Consider the following 15758-nt stretch of genomic DNA (forward strand, 5'->3'; position numbering starts at 1 on the left):
TGTGCTCACCTTCACAATGAAAAAAAGCCAGATTAACTTCAAATTCATGATTTTTTCTTCATAACCCAGTGGAGAGCTGAGGTCACAAAGCAATAAAAATTTAAGGAGATTCAGCCCGGCCAGAGTGGCTCAGTGTTTGAGCGTCCACCCATGAACCAAGAGGTCACTGGCTTGATTCCCGGTCATGCCTGGGTTGAGGGCTCGATACACAGTAGGGGGCATGGAGGAGGCAGCCGATCCATGTTTCTCTCTCATTGATGTTTCTATCTCTATCATTCTCCCTTCCTCTCTAAAATCAATAAAAATATATATATAAAAAAAACTTAAGGAGATTCAGAGAGTGAGAGAGAAAATACATACATACACTTCATTTAGTTGCGAGGAACAGAATGAAATGAAATGAAGTCGTAGGTACATATCTCCAGACAGACAGAGACACACATATACATACACTAAATCCCATGGGCCTCTGTACTTACTATTTAGAGTAAGGTTCAGACTAGGAGGTGACCTGGTGGGTGGTAAATTCTACTGAGCTATACTATAGGAAATTGATGGTTGGTTTTGACCCATAGAAATCAACTTCTGATTCAATCTAATATACAACCATATTCTAAATTAGTGGCTGGTTTTTTAAAATTCCAATACTGAATTAGATTAAAATCATTATTTGAAAGTATAAGAGAACAGAAAAAGTATATGAAAACATGTTTATTATAGAACATTATTTTTTTAATTAATTAAAAGCTTTAAACAAAAAAACCCACAATTCCACACACTGACTTGGTAGCATGCAAACACTGTAGGTCGGAGAGGCATGTTTGTTATTGATGAATTTACATATAATAAATTCTCATGACATTTGATTCCAAAATGTACAAAATGACTTGACATTATTAATAACTTAAAGTAAAAATGTAAACATAAGGACAACTTAAACACTAGTATTACTTCATGAGTCAATCTAAGGTCAGTGACTAGAGAGATACATTAAAATAAAATCTAGGGTCAAAAAACTTTTAGGAAGCAAACATTACCTTTGCACATTTGGAGATCCAGGGCTAAAACCCCACTCCTGATGAGTACCATCACACAAAGGATGCACAACATCCATCACAGTTCTGTTTCGAAAACAGCACGTTCCCAAAATTATGCATTTCTTTACAAATAAAATTACCACATTAACTACAGAGAAACCACTGGAATGAGTTCCAAAATGTGTTAACTCTCACAAGGCACCCCTGAGCAATATCGTAAGGCGTCCCCTTTAATCTTGGGGCTTTAAGAATGTCTTCTTTACTTTAACTGGCTTGATGTCTCCATTTTCATCTTCTTCATAATTGGCACGGTCTCTTTTTTTGGCAAACTTTTTTCCAATTGTCCCCACCAAGGTCTCATATCTGTTAAGATGATAAATAGCACAAGTTTAATTTCAAATAAAAAAGGTAGAAATCAAGTCTTGTCAACAATGCAACAAAGAATAAGAAAAATCAAAACTATAATTAAAATAAACCATCTGATTCAAAAACTTATGAACTTCTTTAAGAATGACTAAACTGCCCCGGGTTTTGTTTTTTTATTACCCTGAATTGAAATGTATATTCAAAATATGCATTGGAAGCAGCACTGGAAATGAGACAGCAACTGCCAGCCTGCAATAGCATGAACCCATCCCAGGCTGTGCTGGAGAAAGCAGAAACTACTTCCCGCTGTGGTAGACCAGGGGGTAGGAGGAGCGCATATGTGAGAGCCAATGAGTGCTGGGCCCAGATTACAAAACTGTCCCAGGGTAATGGTTACCTTCTAGCCATTTCTTCATCTGACACATCAAGCTCCACTGTTTCATCTTCAACTTCTTCTGTTTTGTTCTTAGCATTCATCTGAAGCATTAATTTCTGAAAAATATACCGACACTGGCTATCAGGGCCGAAAAAGGCTTGTGAAAAGAACTGGTATCAAACGTATTTGAAGGTAGAGAAACAGAAGACTAGCCAAAATTTATAAGGACTTTTCTGTAATACTTTATTCCACAATGTGCTAACACAAGGCAGTTCTGAATTTAAAACATAGTAAGACAAAGCCCCACTAGGTTAGACTTGTCATTAATTAAGTTGTACTTTAGATCATAAACCTTATTGTTAGTTACTTATACCTAAAGCAGACACACTGCTATACCAACGTGTGGTGGTTAAAAATCAGGAGGGATATCTCCTGAGGAGTGAAGGGTCTCAGCCCCATACCCGGCCCCCCGTCCCAGGGTTCCAGTGCTGGGAAGAACAGTCCTCCTAACTTCTGGCTGTGAAAACCACTGGAGATTGTGGCTGACTAAGACGGAGGGCTGCTGCTGGAGTCCCAGGTGTTCCTCTTAAAGCACCTGCACACAGACTTACTCGGACTCACTTGCCCTGAGCTCCAGCTCTGGGGCAGCAGCTCCAAAGGCTCCAGGGACACACAGGGAGGAAATGAATGACTGGCATCATCGTGATGGCTGAAGGGGCAGCTTTCTCCCAGACAGAAGTGCTAGCATAGGCCATTGTTCCTTTGCTGAGCCCTCCCCCCAGAGCTGGCCGGGGGATGCTATCTGAATCTCCATCAACCAGGCTTACACTATTCTCCCTGCCCTGGTGATTCTGAGACTCTACCCCACCCAACTTGTGGCTCCACACAAGCCGTTTCCAGTGGCTTTTCCATACAAATGGCCTGTCTTGGCTTATGCTGTGGACTTTTAGAAAATCTCTCAAATAAGTAGCATCCAGCCTCAGCCCTGTACTTCTTGCTAAATGACCTGTGGCCTGGCACTAGCAGCAGCCGACCACGGTTCACAGCTTGGCCTCTCCTGTGCTCCTCCAAGCCCAGCTCTGTAGCAGACGCCTGTAGTTCATGCTGTGGCCCCAGGCAGGGCACAGGAAGCTGCTGACCTTGTCCTGTACTTCCTGGGAGGCCCCAGAGCCAGCAAACCTGGTGGACAGCTTTCAGATCACACCAGATTACAACTCAACCACCTCCATGAGGAACACACTCAAGAGGCGAACTCAGTGGGCATCAGGGACATGCTGAAGTGCAACCTGCTTTGTGCAGTCAATCCCTGCACATCACATCCTCCACAGTGGTCTCGGCCAGTCCTCGAAGTTGATCAACCAAGGGGTAAATACCTCCAAATGACGTGCCAACAGCAATCAAGGCTCTACTACAACAGGACTGCACAGAGCCCCCACAGGGGGCATAGTGCCCAGCTCGGGTGACTGGGGAGGCTGCCCCATTGGGCCCTACAGGACACCTGTCATATAAGGCCACTCTACCAATACTAGGAGATGTAGCAGATCTATTTAATATATAGAAACAAACACAGGGAGGAAGCCAAAATGAAGAGACAAAGAAATGTCCCAAATAGAACAAAACCCCAAAAATGGAGTCGAGCAATCTACCAGGTGTGGAATTCAAAACACTGGTTGTAAGGATGATCAATGAACTTTGGAGAAGTGATGAACTTAGTGACAACTTCAACAAAGGGATAGGAAACATAAAAATGGAAAAAGAAAACATAAAAAGAACCAGTCAAAAATGGAGAATGCCCTAACTGAAATGAAGAATACATTACAGGGAAGCAACAGCAGAGTAGATGAAGCAGAGGATCAAGTCAGCAACTTGGACGATAAGGAAGCAGAAAACACCCAACTAGAACAGCAAAAAGAAGGGAATATAAAACAGTGAGGACAGGATAAGGAGCCTCTGGGACACCTCAAGCATGCCAACACTAGCACCATGGGGGTGCCAGGAAAAGCGAGCAAGGAACTGAAAACCCATTTGAAAAAAATCACAGAAAACTTCCCCTACCTGGCGAAGGAAACAGACACATAAGTCTAGGAAGTGCCAAAAAAGATGAACCTAAACAGGCCCACACCAAGACACATTATAATTAAAATGCCAAAGGTTAAAGACAAAAGAGAATCTTAAAAGCAGCAAGGGAAAAGCGGTCAGATACCTACAAGGGAGCACCCATACGACTGTCAGCTGATTTCTCAACAGAAACTTTGCAGGCCAGAAGGGACCGGCATGAAATATTCAAAGTGATGAAAAGCAAGGTCCTCCAACCAAAATTACTTTACCCAGAAAAGCTATCATTTAGAATCAAAGGACAGATAAAAGAGCTTCCCAGACAAGAAAAAGCTAAAGGAGTTTATCACCACAAAACCAGTATCACAAGAAAAAGAAGGAAAAAGATAAAAAACATAAATAATAAAATGGCAATAAATACATATCTATCAATAATTCTGTTAAATGCAAGTGGATTAAATGCTCCAAATGGCTGAATGGATAAGAAAACAAGACCCTTACATATGCTGTCTATAAGAGACTCCCTTCAGATCAAAAGACACACAAACTGAAAGTAAAGGGATGGAAAAAGATAGTTCATGAAAATGGAAACAAACAAACAAAAAAGCTGGGGCAGCATTACTTATACCAGAGAAAACAGACTAAAACAAAGGCTACAACAAGAGACAAAGAAGGACCCAGTAATTCCACTTCTGGGTATTTATCCTACGAAACCGAAAACACTAATGTGAAAAGATACATATCTGTACATTCATTGCAGCATTATTTACAAGAGCCAAGATGTGGTAGCAACCTAAGTGTCCATCAGTAAATGATGGCTAAAGAAGTAGTGCATATATACAAAGAAATAGGACCGAGCCATTAAAAAAAAAAATGAATGAAATCCTGCCATCTACAAAAACATGAGGGCATTGTGCTGACTGAAATAAGTCAGGCAGTGAAAGACAAATGCTAGAGGATTTCACTTATAAGTGGAATCTAAAAAACAAAATAAACAAACAAGCAAAATAAACTCATAGATATAGAAAACGTACTGATGGTTGCCAGATGGCAGGGGGAATGGGGAGATAGGTGAAAGGTGAAAAGATTGACAAATTGGTATTACAGAATAGTCACGGAGATGTAAAATACAGCAGAGAACATATTCAATAATATTGTAACAACTATGTATGGTGTCAGATGGATACTGCTAGATTTACCAAGGTGACCACTTCATATAAATATCTAATCATTGGGGTGGACACCTGAAACTAATATGATATTGTATGTCAATTGTAATTGAAAATAAAAAATTATTAAAAAAACAAAACAGACACACTGTTACATACTCTAGTGAGTAGGGGAAAGAAAGAGTAAACTTTCAGATTTCCTCCAAACTTCCCATCTTTGAACCAAACATAAAAGTATTATAGTCAAGAGTAATTTTAAATGCATTTTTATTTTTTTATGGCAGTGGTGGGGCAGCAAATTGCTGGATGAAGAACTGGAAAGTTGGCTCTGGTATAATGGGGAGGACCTGCCTCGCACCCAAACATGAGGGTGGATAATGTATCCTGCATGATGTCCATGTGTCCTGGGACTCCCCCATCTTTTCTCACATTAACCTTTACTTGATAGTTACCCTCTGACAGATTTTATTTTTACTGTACAATACTTTCTTTACAGCAAAGGTAGAACAGGAAGGGAAAGTGGACGAGAAACCAGTCTCAATTAGCTTTTCCAACATTTAAAGGACTAAAAATAAAATAATTTCGGGAATACAAGCTCTGTGAGGGCATACACTTGGGTCCCCTGCTGCATTTCCAGTGCCTCAAGAGGACTGATGCACCACAGGCACCGAATAAATATCTACCGAGAAAATAAACTCTATGCCAGGTGTTACTAGACACACATGCAATATTAAACTTGTGTTCTAAACACATCCTGCTTATAATAAAGTAAGCGCTCTCAAGTTGCTATCACTCTTTTCATAACCAGGTATATTGAACTTTTCTCACATTTTTATGACAGCTCAGATTTGTAAATCAAACAGTTCAAAACTTTTCCCCAGAGTGTACTCAATGGTACAGAGTGCCAGTAATTAAAATCATTTCCTAATGACCTCTCACATCAAATTCTGAGGGCCAGATCAACTCCTTTTCCCACACACCAGACATACTTTGGAGCGCCTGTCCACCCACAGCCTCAGTCTTTGGGTATCACACACTCATTATCTATCTGTTTTTTCCTCCTTTGCTCTATTGCCCTCTTTCTTTTCCCAATCTAAAGCTTTAAGCAGGCCAAAGCAAGGAAAGCATGTATTAAAAACAAACACTTTTAGTGTTGATTTTGTATAAAGTAAATTTAACAGCTTAATTACCATAACCCTTTAAGGGGGTGGGGGGGATTAAACTATAATCTTTACATAAACTCTGGCAATTAATTTGGTTAGCTGTGGTTGTCTACTGGCATCCTTAGAAAAGTGGTTTTCAACCAGGGAAATTCTGCTCACCAGGGGACCTCTGGCAATGTCTGGAGACATTTTTGGTTGCCACAACTGGGTGTGTATGTGTGTGTGCATGCGTGTGCACACTACTGGCATCTAGAGGGTAGAGGAAAGAGACTAGGGATGCTGCTAAACATCCTACAATGTGCAGGACAGTCCCTGCCACAAAGAACAATCTGGATCAATACATCAAATAGTGCCAGGGCTGAGAAACCCTGGCTTCAAGTGATATAAAACTAAAACTTATATCATAGACCCCCATTTGGTTGGTCAAGTACCTGACAGGATGGCTTTTAATATACAACCAGATTTCTGATTTTTGTTAAGTGAAGGCATGTGCTTCTTTAAAAACCTGAGGAAGGAAAATTCAAATGAACAGAGCAATTATAAGGTGACTATTTTACTTTTCAAACCAACTTCCTAAAGGATTCTTTTAAAAATCTATTTATAAGTTTGCAACAAAACCTGCCCATAAAAAGTCAAATTACTCAATTTTTAAGTAACATTTTTTTCCAATAGAAAAGATACATTTATAGATGCGAGAAAATAATTTTTCATAATGGTATCATATGAATAAAATCCTGACGTTCCTGTAAAAGACCCGAGCTGAAATTCTAACACAGTGTGGCACTGTTAGGGACTTATACTGCTACATTAAATTATCTACTCAATTCTATCATAAAACTAGACTGCAATGCCTGCAATTTCTTTAAATAGCTATGGCAGTATTTCAAGACTTGTTATTTTCCATATAATAAGGAGAAATGGTACCAGGTGGGGAAAAACCTAAACCCAATTATTAGCATAAAGAATTCGATTGGAAAAATTTTAAATTTGAAGTAATTATATTTAATACCTCAACCTCAGGATTAAATCCTCTGAATGACATTCTTCCATACAGAAGATCTTCACATAACAAGAAACTCTGCTCTTCTATTATGAAACTCCTAAATGGGAAAATAAACCTGTATTAATAGTATGTCTACTTATAACAACAAAGCACAGCAAATATAAGTCAAGATTTCAAAAAAAAAAATAAAAAAATCAATCTTATAGTTATCATTAGAATCAAGTAAAACTGCAGTAAGATTTCTAACCTAGGGTTAGAAATTAAACTGATTAGCCCTAGTGGGTGTGGCTTCGTGGTTAGAGTGTTGGCTCACGCACTGAAGGGCATGTACCTCGGTTGCAGGTTCACTCCTCCGCCCCTGGTTGGGGTGCCTGCGTGAGGCAACCAGTCAATGTTTCTCTCTCTCTCCCTCCTTCCTACTCTCTCTGAAAAGCAATGGAAGAAATATACTCAGGTGAGGATTAACAAAAAAAAAAACCTACTAAAAAAATCCCCCAAAAAGGATTAATATGTGTGGCGAACATATTAGATAAGAACTGTGGGCTGGAGGCACAGCCTCTTCTACATACTACATTTAATTTACATAAATGCACAATGTAGAGACCTAAAGTATTTATAAATGTGAATTTTCCATACATGATGCAAAATTTCCTTGATGTTTACACCCCACACCAAGTTCTTTATTAGTAAATACCCAGAAATTAAGAGTCCTGGGCAGCTTTAAAAGAGTTTATTAGTCGGAACTCTTAGCTATGAACAATGACTTACTCTGGATGACTTAAGCAGAGAAGGAATTTATTGTAAAAATACTGGGTATATCACAGAATCACTGGGAAAGCTAGATGAAAAGTAGAAAATGGGCAGAAATGAGGGTGGACAGGTGATTGACCCTAGCCGACTCTGCTCAGTGGTTAGAGCATTGGCCCGAGGATTGAAGGGTCCTAGGTTCGATTCTGGCCAAGGGCATGTACCTGGGTTGCAGGCTTGATCCCCAGACCGTCAGGGCTCGGACGGGAGACATCAATGTCTCTCTCCCCCTAAATATCCTCAGGTGAGGATTAAAAAACAAACAAAAAATATATGCCGAACGGGAGTGGGTGAGGGGTGGAAGGGATCAATGGGGAAAAAAGGGGACGTCTGTAATATTTTGAACAATAAAAAAAGAAAAATATATATGCTGACCTTATGATCCAGCAATTCCACCTTTAACCAAGAGACATAAAAACAGAATTCTATCCAATTCATCCAAATTTTTTTTATCTAAAGAATTTGTCCTTGGTTGCTTTATGAGGTATGGTCTGGGTAGGCCTCTTGGATGGGGTGATATTTGAGCAAAGTCCAGAAGACAGTGAAGAACAAGAAATGAGGATACCTGGGGAAAATACCTGAGGGACTAGTTAAAAGTAAAGGCCCTGAGAGGAGAATGTAAGTGGCATGCCTGAGAAACAGTTAGGAAACCTCTATCACTTGAAAGGAGGAGAGAAAGTAAAAATGGTAGGAGGTCAAAATTATTTCCCCGATAACACCAAGATGCTATTTGTCTTTTTCACAATTTGACATTTGCACAGTGTGTGCAAAAGCAATTATGGGTAAAACCACATCTTATTATGAATTAAAGTAGTGACACCAGTCATTACATTGTTCACTGAACGCCAGCTTTCAGTTAAAAAAAAACCCCACCAATAATTATGTCCTAGATGAAGCACTAAAAATGTATTAATTGCCCTTGATCTCAGCCCTTGATTACACTTTAAAAAATACTCTCTACACAAAATGGGAAGCATATATAAGGTGCTTCTGGCTAGTGAAGTATGACTGTCTTGAGAAAATGCATGTGTGATTGAGCTGTGAGTTGACTGAGCTATTTTTTTCTTGGTACACTGTAACTGTAGTTATTCAGACTTGGGTACTTAGTAGATGTTTTCTTGAAAATAAAGTAAATTTGTCACTTCAAGGGAGATGACTGACAATACTTAATTGCAATTCAAGCTTTAAGCAAAAATTAGAATTTTGAATAGCTTGTATATGTCATTTTGGGCTTGACAGCTTCCCAATACTTAAAGACATTTCTGATGAAACCCATGGTGATATTAATGAATGTAATTTTTGATACTGTACTATGAAATGAGTTATTTGGAAAATCTATATAACTCATTAAACTAATGTATTCCAAATGAGAAATACATGATGTTATGAAATTAAGCACTGACAAAAGATCTATTCAAAATGTAAGCTAGACCAATGATTATGAAAGGTTCTAACATGTTTTCAGATTCCACACTGGGGTTAACTTTTAAAAAACTACTACTTATTGAGTTTTAGAGTAATATCAAAGAGTTATCTGAAAAGCTATTACAACACCTCTACCTTTTCAACTACATCATATGTGTGAGGGTGGACTTTCTTTATATACTTCAACCAAAACAACATATTACAGGCTGAATGCAGGACTTAAAAGAATCCAGCGGGTGATACTGAAATCAAGATGGAAATCATCCTGCCCTTCAATGAAAGTAACAAAATATCTGGGATACTTTGTGCAAGTTTAGTCAAAGCATAAAATTAAATTACAGCTCCTTACCAGTACCCCCTGCTTCCAAATCCATACCATCTCTGACATTACCTTCCCCTTCCTCACTAACATCTTCCTTCCTCTGGGAAGCAGTAAAGGAAAGCAAGTACACAGAGAAGTAAGCAGAGAAAGCAAAGTACCTTCCTCCCATCCCTCCTGGTGTGACATACTTTCTATCTTTAGAGAAGGGTATCTGACCTTCCAAAAAAGATCCAGAGAAGATCAGTCAAATGAACAATGAAGTACAACATGTTAAAAACAAAAAATAAATTATAAGGTATAGAAAGGAAAAGCATAAATGTACCTGAAGATAATAAGCAGTATCTTCAGTCCTTTGATAAAGTTTAAGTAAAACCTCCTTAGCACAGAGCTTACTAAGGTAAGAAAAGCATCAAGGAGGAATGATAAGTAGCTTCCAGAAGAATTTATATAAACTAATGAATAATGTGAATCCATCACTCCTTCATTCAAAATTATTTATCAAGCACCAGACAACCTTACAGTGGAAGAGAAATGGTCTAGTGTGTTATCTCAGCTTTAGCAATGACTAGCTGGGTGACTCTGAGCAAGTTATTTTCTGTTAAGCTTCAGTTTCCTCAACTATAAAATGGATAAAATACAGTAGCCAGCTCTCAAGTTTGCTATGAGGATTAAATAATTGAAAGATATAAGTGCTTAGCCAAGTTCCTAGCACACGCTCCAGACTCAATAAATGTTAACTAAGATGACTGGTAGTAATAATAAAATTTTTAAAAACAGAAAAGAAACAAACAAAAATTTCTTGATCTGCTTTTAAGAATCTCAGTCTAATGAAGAATTCTGTTAAACTAAAATAAAACTGGAGAGCCCTGAAATACACACCTAATCTCTGGAACTTAATATGTAGCAAGTACATTACAGAGTCTCATAAAAGGTCCCCAGTTACTATCAGAGGTATGGGCTAGATTCCTTTATGCAATGCAAAGAAAGAACAATGCTATATATGACAGCCGAGGGCCAGGAAAAATGCATAAATTCAAGTAGACCTCTTACAGGTTTAATAATTTTAGAAAACTAATTGTAAGGCTAATTCAAGAAACTGAATAGATGATGAGTTACATTTACAAGGATTTTGCTTTGAATGCCCGAAATGTCATTAATATAATTTCTAACAAAACTTACTCTTTCTCTTTAAGTTCTGGCAAATCCAAATACCAGTGCTCTTCACTAATGATTTTCTTTTCTTCCTCTTCTAGTTGTTTCTTGGTTTCTGAATCCAGTCCCCTTTGCATGAACTATCAAAACAAAACAAAATCAGTGTCAGCAACTAATTTCCCCAACTCAGAGCTAAAAAAATAACCAACCTCAAACAACTTTATTGTTTCACTTGCCCTTGCCCATTTCTCCAGGAATCCCATCTCATGACTGAGGACTCTATAAATGTAGACGGAAGCAAAGCTACATCAGTAAGCCTGTTGGTCACTTGTATCTATTCTCTGAAAAGCTCATCAACTCTACAGCTGCTCTTTATTCTAAAATTTGCAGAAGCTCAACTCAAAATAGGCCAGACAAAATAGCAGTCCTGCTGCTAGTCTCTCCCCAGCACAAACAATAGCTCTATTTCCAGGGGACAGGCAAATAAACCAAGAAGTTAATCACAGAAAAATGATAAAGTATCAATACAGGAAAAAAATAAATTCAGAAACCACCCAGCAGTTAGGTCTACGATTCCACTGGTTTCCATTTACCCCTATTTCTTTCCCTTATCCAGGCTCCATACTGCTTTTCCCTCCACACCAGCTCTTCCAAAAATACAAGCATTTTTAGGCATAAGGGCTTTACCAATGACTACTAAATGAAGTGACTTGAAAAATGTCACAAATAAAATATAGGGATAACAGCAAGTTCTCATGAGGATGCGAGGAAACTGGATCTCCTCTGTGGAAAACAGCCAGGCAGATATTACCCAGCAACTGTCCTCTTGGGCATTTATCCCAGAGAAATGAAAACTTACGTTTACTCAAAAACTTATATATGAATAATCACAGCAGCTCTATTTGTAATAGCGAAAACCTGTAAACAATCAAAATACTGAACAGGTGAATGGTTAAAATAAACTGTAGTACATCCACAGCATGGAATACTACTTAGCAATAAAAAGGAAGGAACTATTCATATATTTAACTTAAATGGATCTTGAGTGAATTATGCTGAGTGAAAAAAAAGCCAATCTCAAAGGCTATATATTGTATGATTCCACTTACCTAACATCCTTTAAATAACAAAATTATAAGAATAACAGATTAGTGGTTGCGAAGGGAGTGGTTAGTGATGACACAGGGAGTGGGTGTTGTACAAAGGTGTAGCTAGAGGGATCCTGTGGTGACAGAGCAGCTTTGTATCTTGAATGTGATGGTTGTTAAAACACACACACTCACACACACAGAGTGCAAGTAAAATGGTGAAGCCTGGGCAAGCTCTGTGGGTTGCTCCGTCAGTCTCCTGGCTTTGCACTCCTTGTTTGTCTGCCCTCATCCTTTCACCTGTACCTATATCCTCACCACCGGAGAGAACTGGCAGTTTCTGGAAAGCACACCCTGTACTTCCCAGTCCTTCTGTTCTGCTATTCAACATTATGCTTCTATTTTATGCCTGACAAAATAGTCACTTGTGAAGGCCCAGAGCATGTCTCCTTTGATAAACTTCCTTGCTTCTGTACCAGCTTTATAAACACCGGCTTATTGTTCATTACGCTTCTTCTATGTCTCCCAAAAGACTAAGATTGTGAATGTAGACGATGTCCCTTGATCATCCTGTATTACTGGTACCTGGGCTGCAACTGGTACATGGAAAAGAGTTCAATAAAGGTTCTCTGAATATAACTGGTTCTAGACTCGTCTTATTTTTCCAGATTTCCTTTCTTGTACATCTTATTCCATTACTCATATTCTTTGTGGTAATCACCAATCCTGTCCATATGCTCTTTTATCTCTTTTAAAGTAGATATTCTTTATGGTATGGGAAATGGCCATATTAATTGTACCAAAATATATACATGCATACGCATACACATATACACATTTCTTTACTTATGGAAAGGATAGGAAACCCTGTGACTATGAATGAAGCAACTCCAGACTTAGGTAGCAGTTCAATTCTTCTGTTTCCACAACATCGAAAAACATACTCTAAAGCCAGTGATTTAGTTTTACTCACAACTGAGGGCCTGGCGCAGGTATCACAAAATTTAGTCCTTAGGTTAGACTTCTGTTCTTGTAAATAGTTTTACTGGAACAAAGCCACACTCATTTAGTTCTGAACTACAATGGCCAAGCTGAGTAGACAGACTGGCCCACAAATAAATATTTACCTATCACTTTACAGAAAAAGTTCACCAACTCCTGTCTTAGAGTCCAAAAGAGCTAAAATCACAAATCAGCACCCTCTCTACAACAATTCTATCACCCTGACAGACCTTCCACCTACATTCTTCACTGTCTACTTCCCATCAGGATCAATCTCCAGCCCCCAATAGCTGAGCCCAGTCAGGGGGCTTCAAGTACACTGGCAAATAAGTGAGTCGATATTAAATCCTCAACACTGTCATTCTTGCTCTACACTTAGCTCTGGATGAACAGCTACAATGAGTACAGTAACCTCAGGCAGCTGCTCCCTTCCTTCTCATAAGACACTCATCTCTACCTGTACATACAGCGTCTCCTGCTCTCTTGCCAATGAGTTCCTTCTTATCAATGATGGAAGTTGTTAACCCAAACAGAGAACCTTTCCTTTGCTTCAATGTCTAATTGAATCTCTCTCAATTATTTGGGTAAGGAGTAAACAATTTCTTAAAGTCAATTTCTTCATTCCTAACTTCCTAGCTGAATCTCTGGTCTGGGCCCTAATCACCCAGCACGCATTCACTTAACTTACTCCAAGAGTTAAACACTTCTAAAATCTTTTCAGTGCTGTTTTGTCAATCCACTCCACTTCTTCGAAATCTAAATGATCACAAACCATAAGCTAACAGAAAACTCTGTTCAGTCAAGATTCAAATTTTGCTAATATGCGTGAAAGAAGTCCTTTAGACAGTATAAATTATGCTATGACGTACCCTCCACTTTCGCTCGCCCTATTCATCCCTGGTTACAGCCTAGCTCAACCCAATTCTCATTTTGTACACGTAGTATTTACTCTTCAACCTTTCAGAACATTATTTACCCCTTGCTTCCTCTTCCTGAAAACCGCACAACCTAATGGTTTACATCTATAAGTGTTCAGCAACCAACAGTAATTACCAACAGTAATTAAGAGCAAAGGCGCTCTGGAGCCAGACTGCTTTTTTAGCAGTAAGGAACTTTGGGCAAGTTACTTCTCTGTTTCAGCTGCCTCCACTGCTAGAGAGGGATAATAACTGTACCCACCTCAAGGGGTTACCTGCCATTCTTGGGGTGATATAGGCAAAGCACTCAGAACAGTGTCTGGCACATAGCCTAGAGCTATACGTGTTTGCTATTATTAAGTTTTAAAGATTGATTGCTTCCCCGTTTTAATTCCTGTATTCATTTTAGCTAGCCTTGTTTCCCCCCCCCCATTTTGATACTACTTGATTAAATTTGAATTATAAAAACCAATTTTGCTTGACATAACTCACTTTAACCTCAACTGTTACAATTCCATCGCGCCACCCCTGCAGCCCTCACCCAGCTCCTCAGAACTTCCGCGTGGTCTTTCTGACCGCAATCCTGTCTGTCTTTCACCAAGTCTCCCCCACAGCACGGAGTAAGGCACAGCTAATGATACCGTTCCCCGGGCTCAACAGCTTCCCAACGCTCACCAGATAAAGAAAAACATCCTTGTTCTGGCTTGAAATTCCCAGCTCTGACCCGCCCACTGTTTCAGGCCCATTTTTTGCTACTCGCCTTCCAGACATACTGAATTATCTTTAGTTCTTCAAACTTAGCATAGACCTCTCTTGGCTTTTGCCTCTCAGACTTCTGAACCCTCTCATCCCCCAGTTCTCCCAACCACCCTTCAGTCTCTACTTAAGCACCGCTCCGCATAAGCCCAAATGAGTTCTCGGGGCTCCCAGCGCTTCCAGCCTCACCGCACATAGTATCCTAACTGCTTGTTTACGTCTCTGTCTCTCCTATTCGATCGACCTCCGGCTTTACGAGAGAATCCGCGGGATTTCTAATCCAGTTCCCAGTGCCTGACGCAGAGCAGGCGCTACGTGAATGAATGAACGAACGCGAGAGCTGGAGGCCCTCTGGCCGCCCCCTCCCCGCACACCCGTTGCCCCGGCCTCGGCAAGGCCAGCAGGACCCGGTGGCCCTGGCCTCCCTCCCTGGCTCCACCGCACCCCGCACCTTCATGCGCAGCAAATTCTTGGACAACTTGGTCTTGCGCTCGGCCGCCATGATGCTTCCGGCCCGGTCCCGCACTCCGCCGCGAGCCCCCACCGCGCACGCGCGCCGCTACGTACAAAGCGTCGGCGTCTTACGTAGCGTGCGTCGCCCCGCCCCGTGGCCGCGCCCCTGTTTCTCGCGTTTGAACACTCGCGGCTCTTCGCGCGCTGGCTTCAGGGCGCGGTTACCATGTTTGGAAGCTCGGGGTAAGGGCGCCACCGCCCTCGCAGGGATGAAAGACTCTTAATTGAGGCCGAAGCCGGAGGAGGCCGAAGCTCTGGTCGCTGCGAGCTGTGGTCCCGTCGCGGGCTTCGGCCGAGCCCAGCAGGCCCGCACCGCGCCGAGCGGCCTCGGGCCGGGCCCGCCTCACGGACCCCGACCTGCCGCGCGTCGCTGACTCAGTTGTCCCGGTGAGACCTTTGAGACGGTTGCCACACCATCCTGCCTGGACTGTTGTTTTTTTTTTTCTTCACGTTTCTAACATGGACGGCGGGCTCCCTATGTCCTGCATCGCTTTACGTGTAATAAATAGTTCATTTTCTATTTACAATACCCCGCGGGGTGGTACTGTCCTTGTCCCCGCGTCGCATTTGAGTAAATTGAGGTGTAGAGAGGTTCCTTAAGTAGCCC

At 40.6% G+C, this 15758-nt stretch overlaps 1 protein-coding gene across 1 annotated transcript; it reads right to left on the reverse strand.

The window, feature by feature from the left end:
- Positions 1-696: 696 nt before the first annotated feature.
- MPHOSPH6 (M-phase phosphoprotein 6) lies at positions 697-15192 on the reverse strand. Its single transcript, XM_081118232.1, has 5 exons — positions 15090-15192; positions 10903-11015; positions 7176-7266; positions 1801-1895; positions 697-1400 (listed from the first exon to the last, which is right to left on the reverse strand). The coding sequence occupies exons 1-5, from the start codon at positions 15138-15140 to the stop codon at positions 1268-1270; spliced, it is 483 nt and encodes a 160-aa protein (XP_080974358.1). The 5' UTR covers positions 15141-15192; the 3' UTR covers positions 697-1267.
- Between the last annotated feature and the right edge of the window lie 566 nt (positions 15193-15758).

This window comes from Miniopterus schreibersii, assembly GCF_964146895.1.
Source record: "Miniopterus schreibersii genome assembly, chromosome: 18".
Classification (NCBI taxonomy): Eukaryota; Metazoa; Chordata; class Mammalia; order Chiroptera; family Miniopteridae; genus Miniopterus; species Miniopterus schreibersii.

What these genes read in the sequence shown, in the direction of transcription:
- MPHOSPH6 (XM_081118232.1), bottom strand. Translation starts at nt 15,140, where the DNA reads ATGGCGGCCGAGCGCAAGACCAAGTTGTCCAAGAATTTGCTGCGCATG. An exon ending in AGAATTTGCTGCGCATGAAG is followed by an intron (nt 11,016 to 15,089) that starts GTGCGGGGTGCG and finishes TTGTTTTGATAG; the next exon opens with TTCATGCAAAGGGGACTGGA. An exon ending in CCAGAACTTAAAGAGAAAGA is followed by an intron (nt 7,267 to 10,902) that starts GTAAGTTTTGTT and finishes TTTCCCATTTAG; the next exon opens with GAGTTTCATAATAGAAGAGC.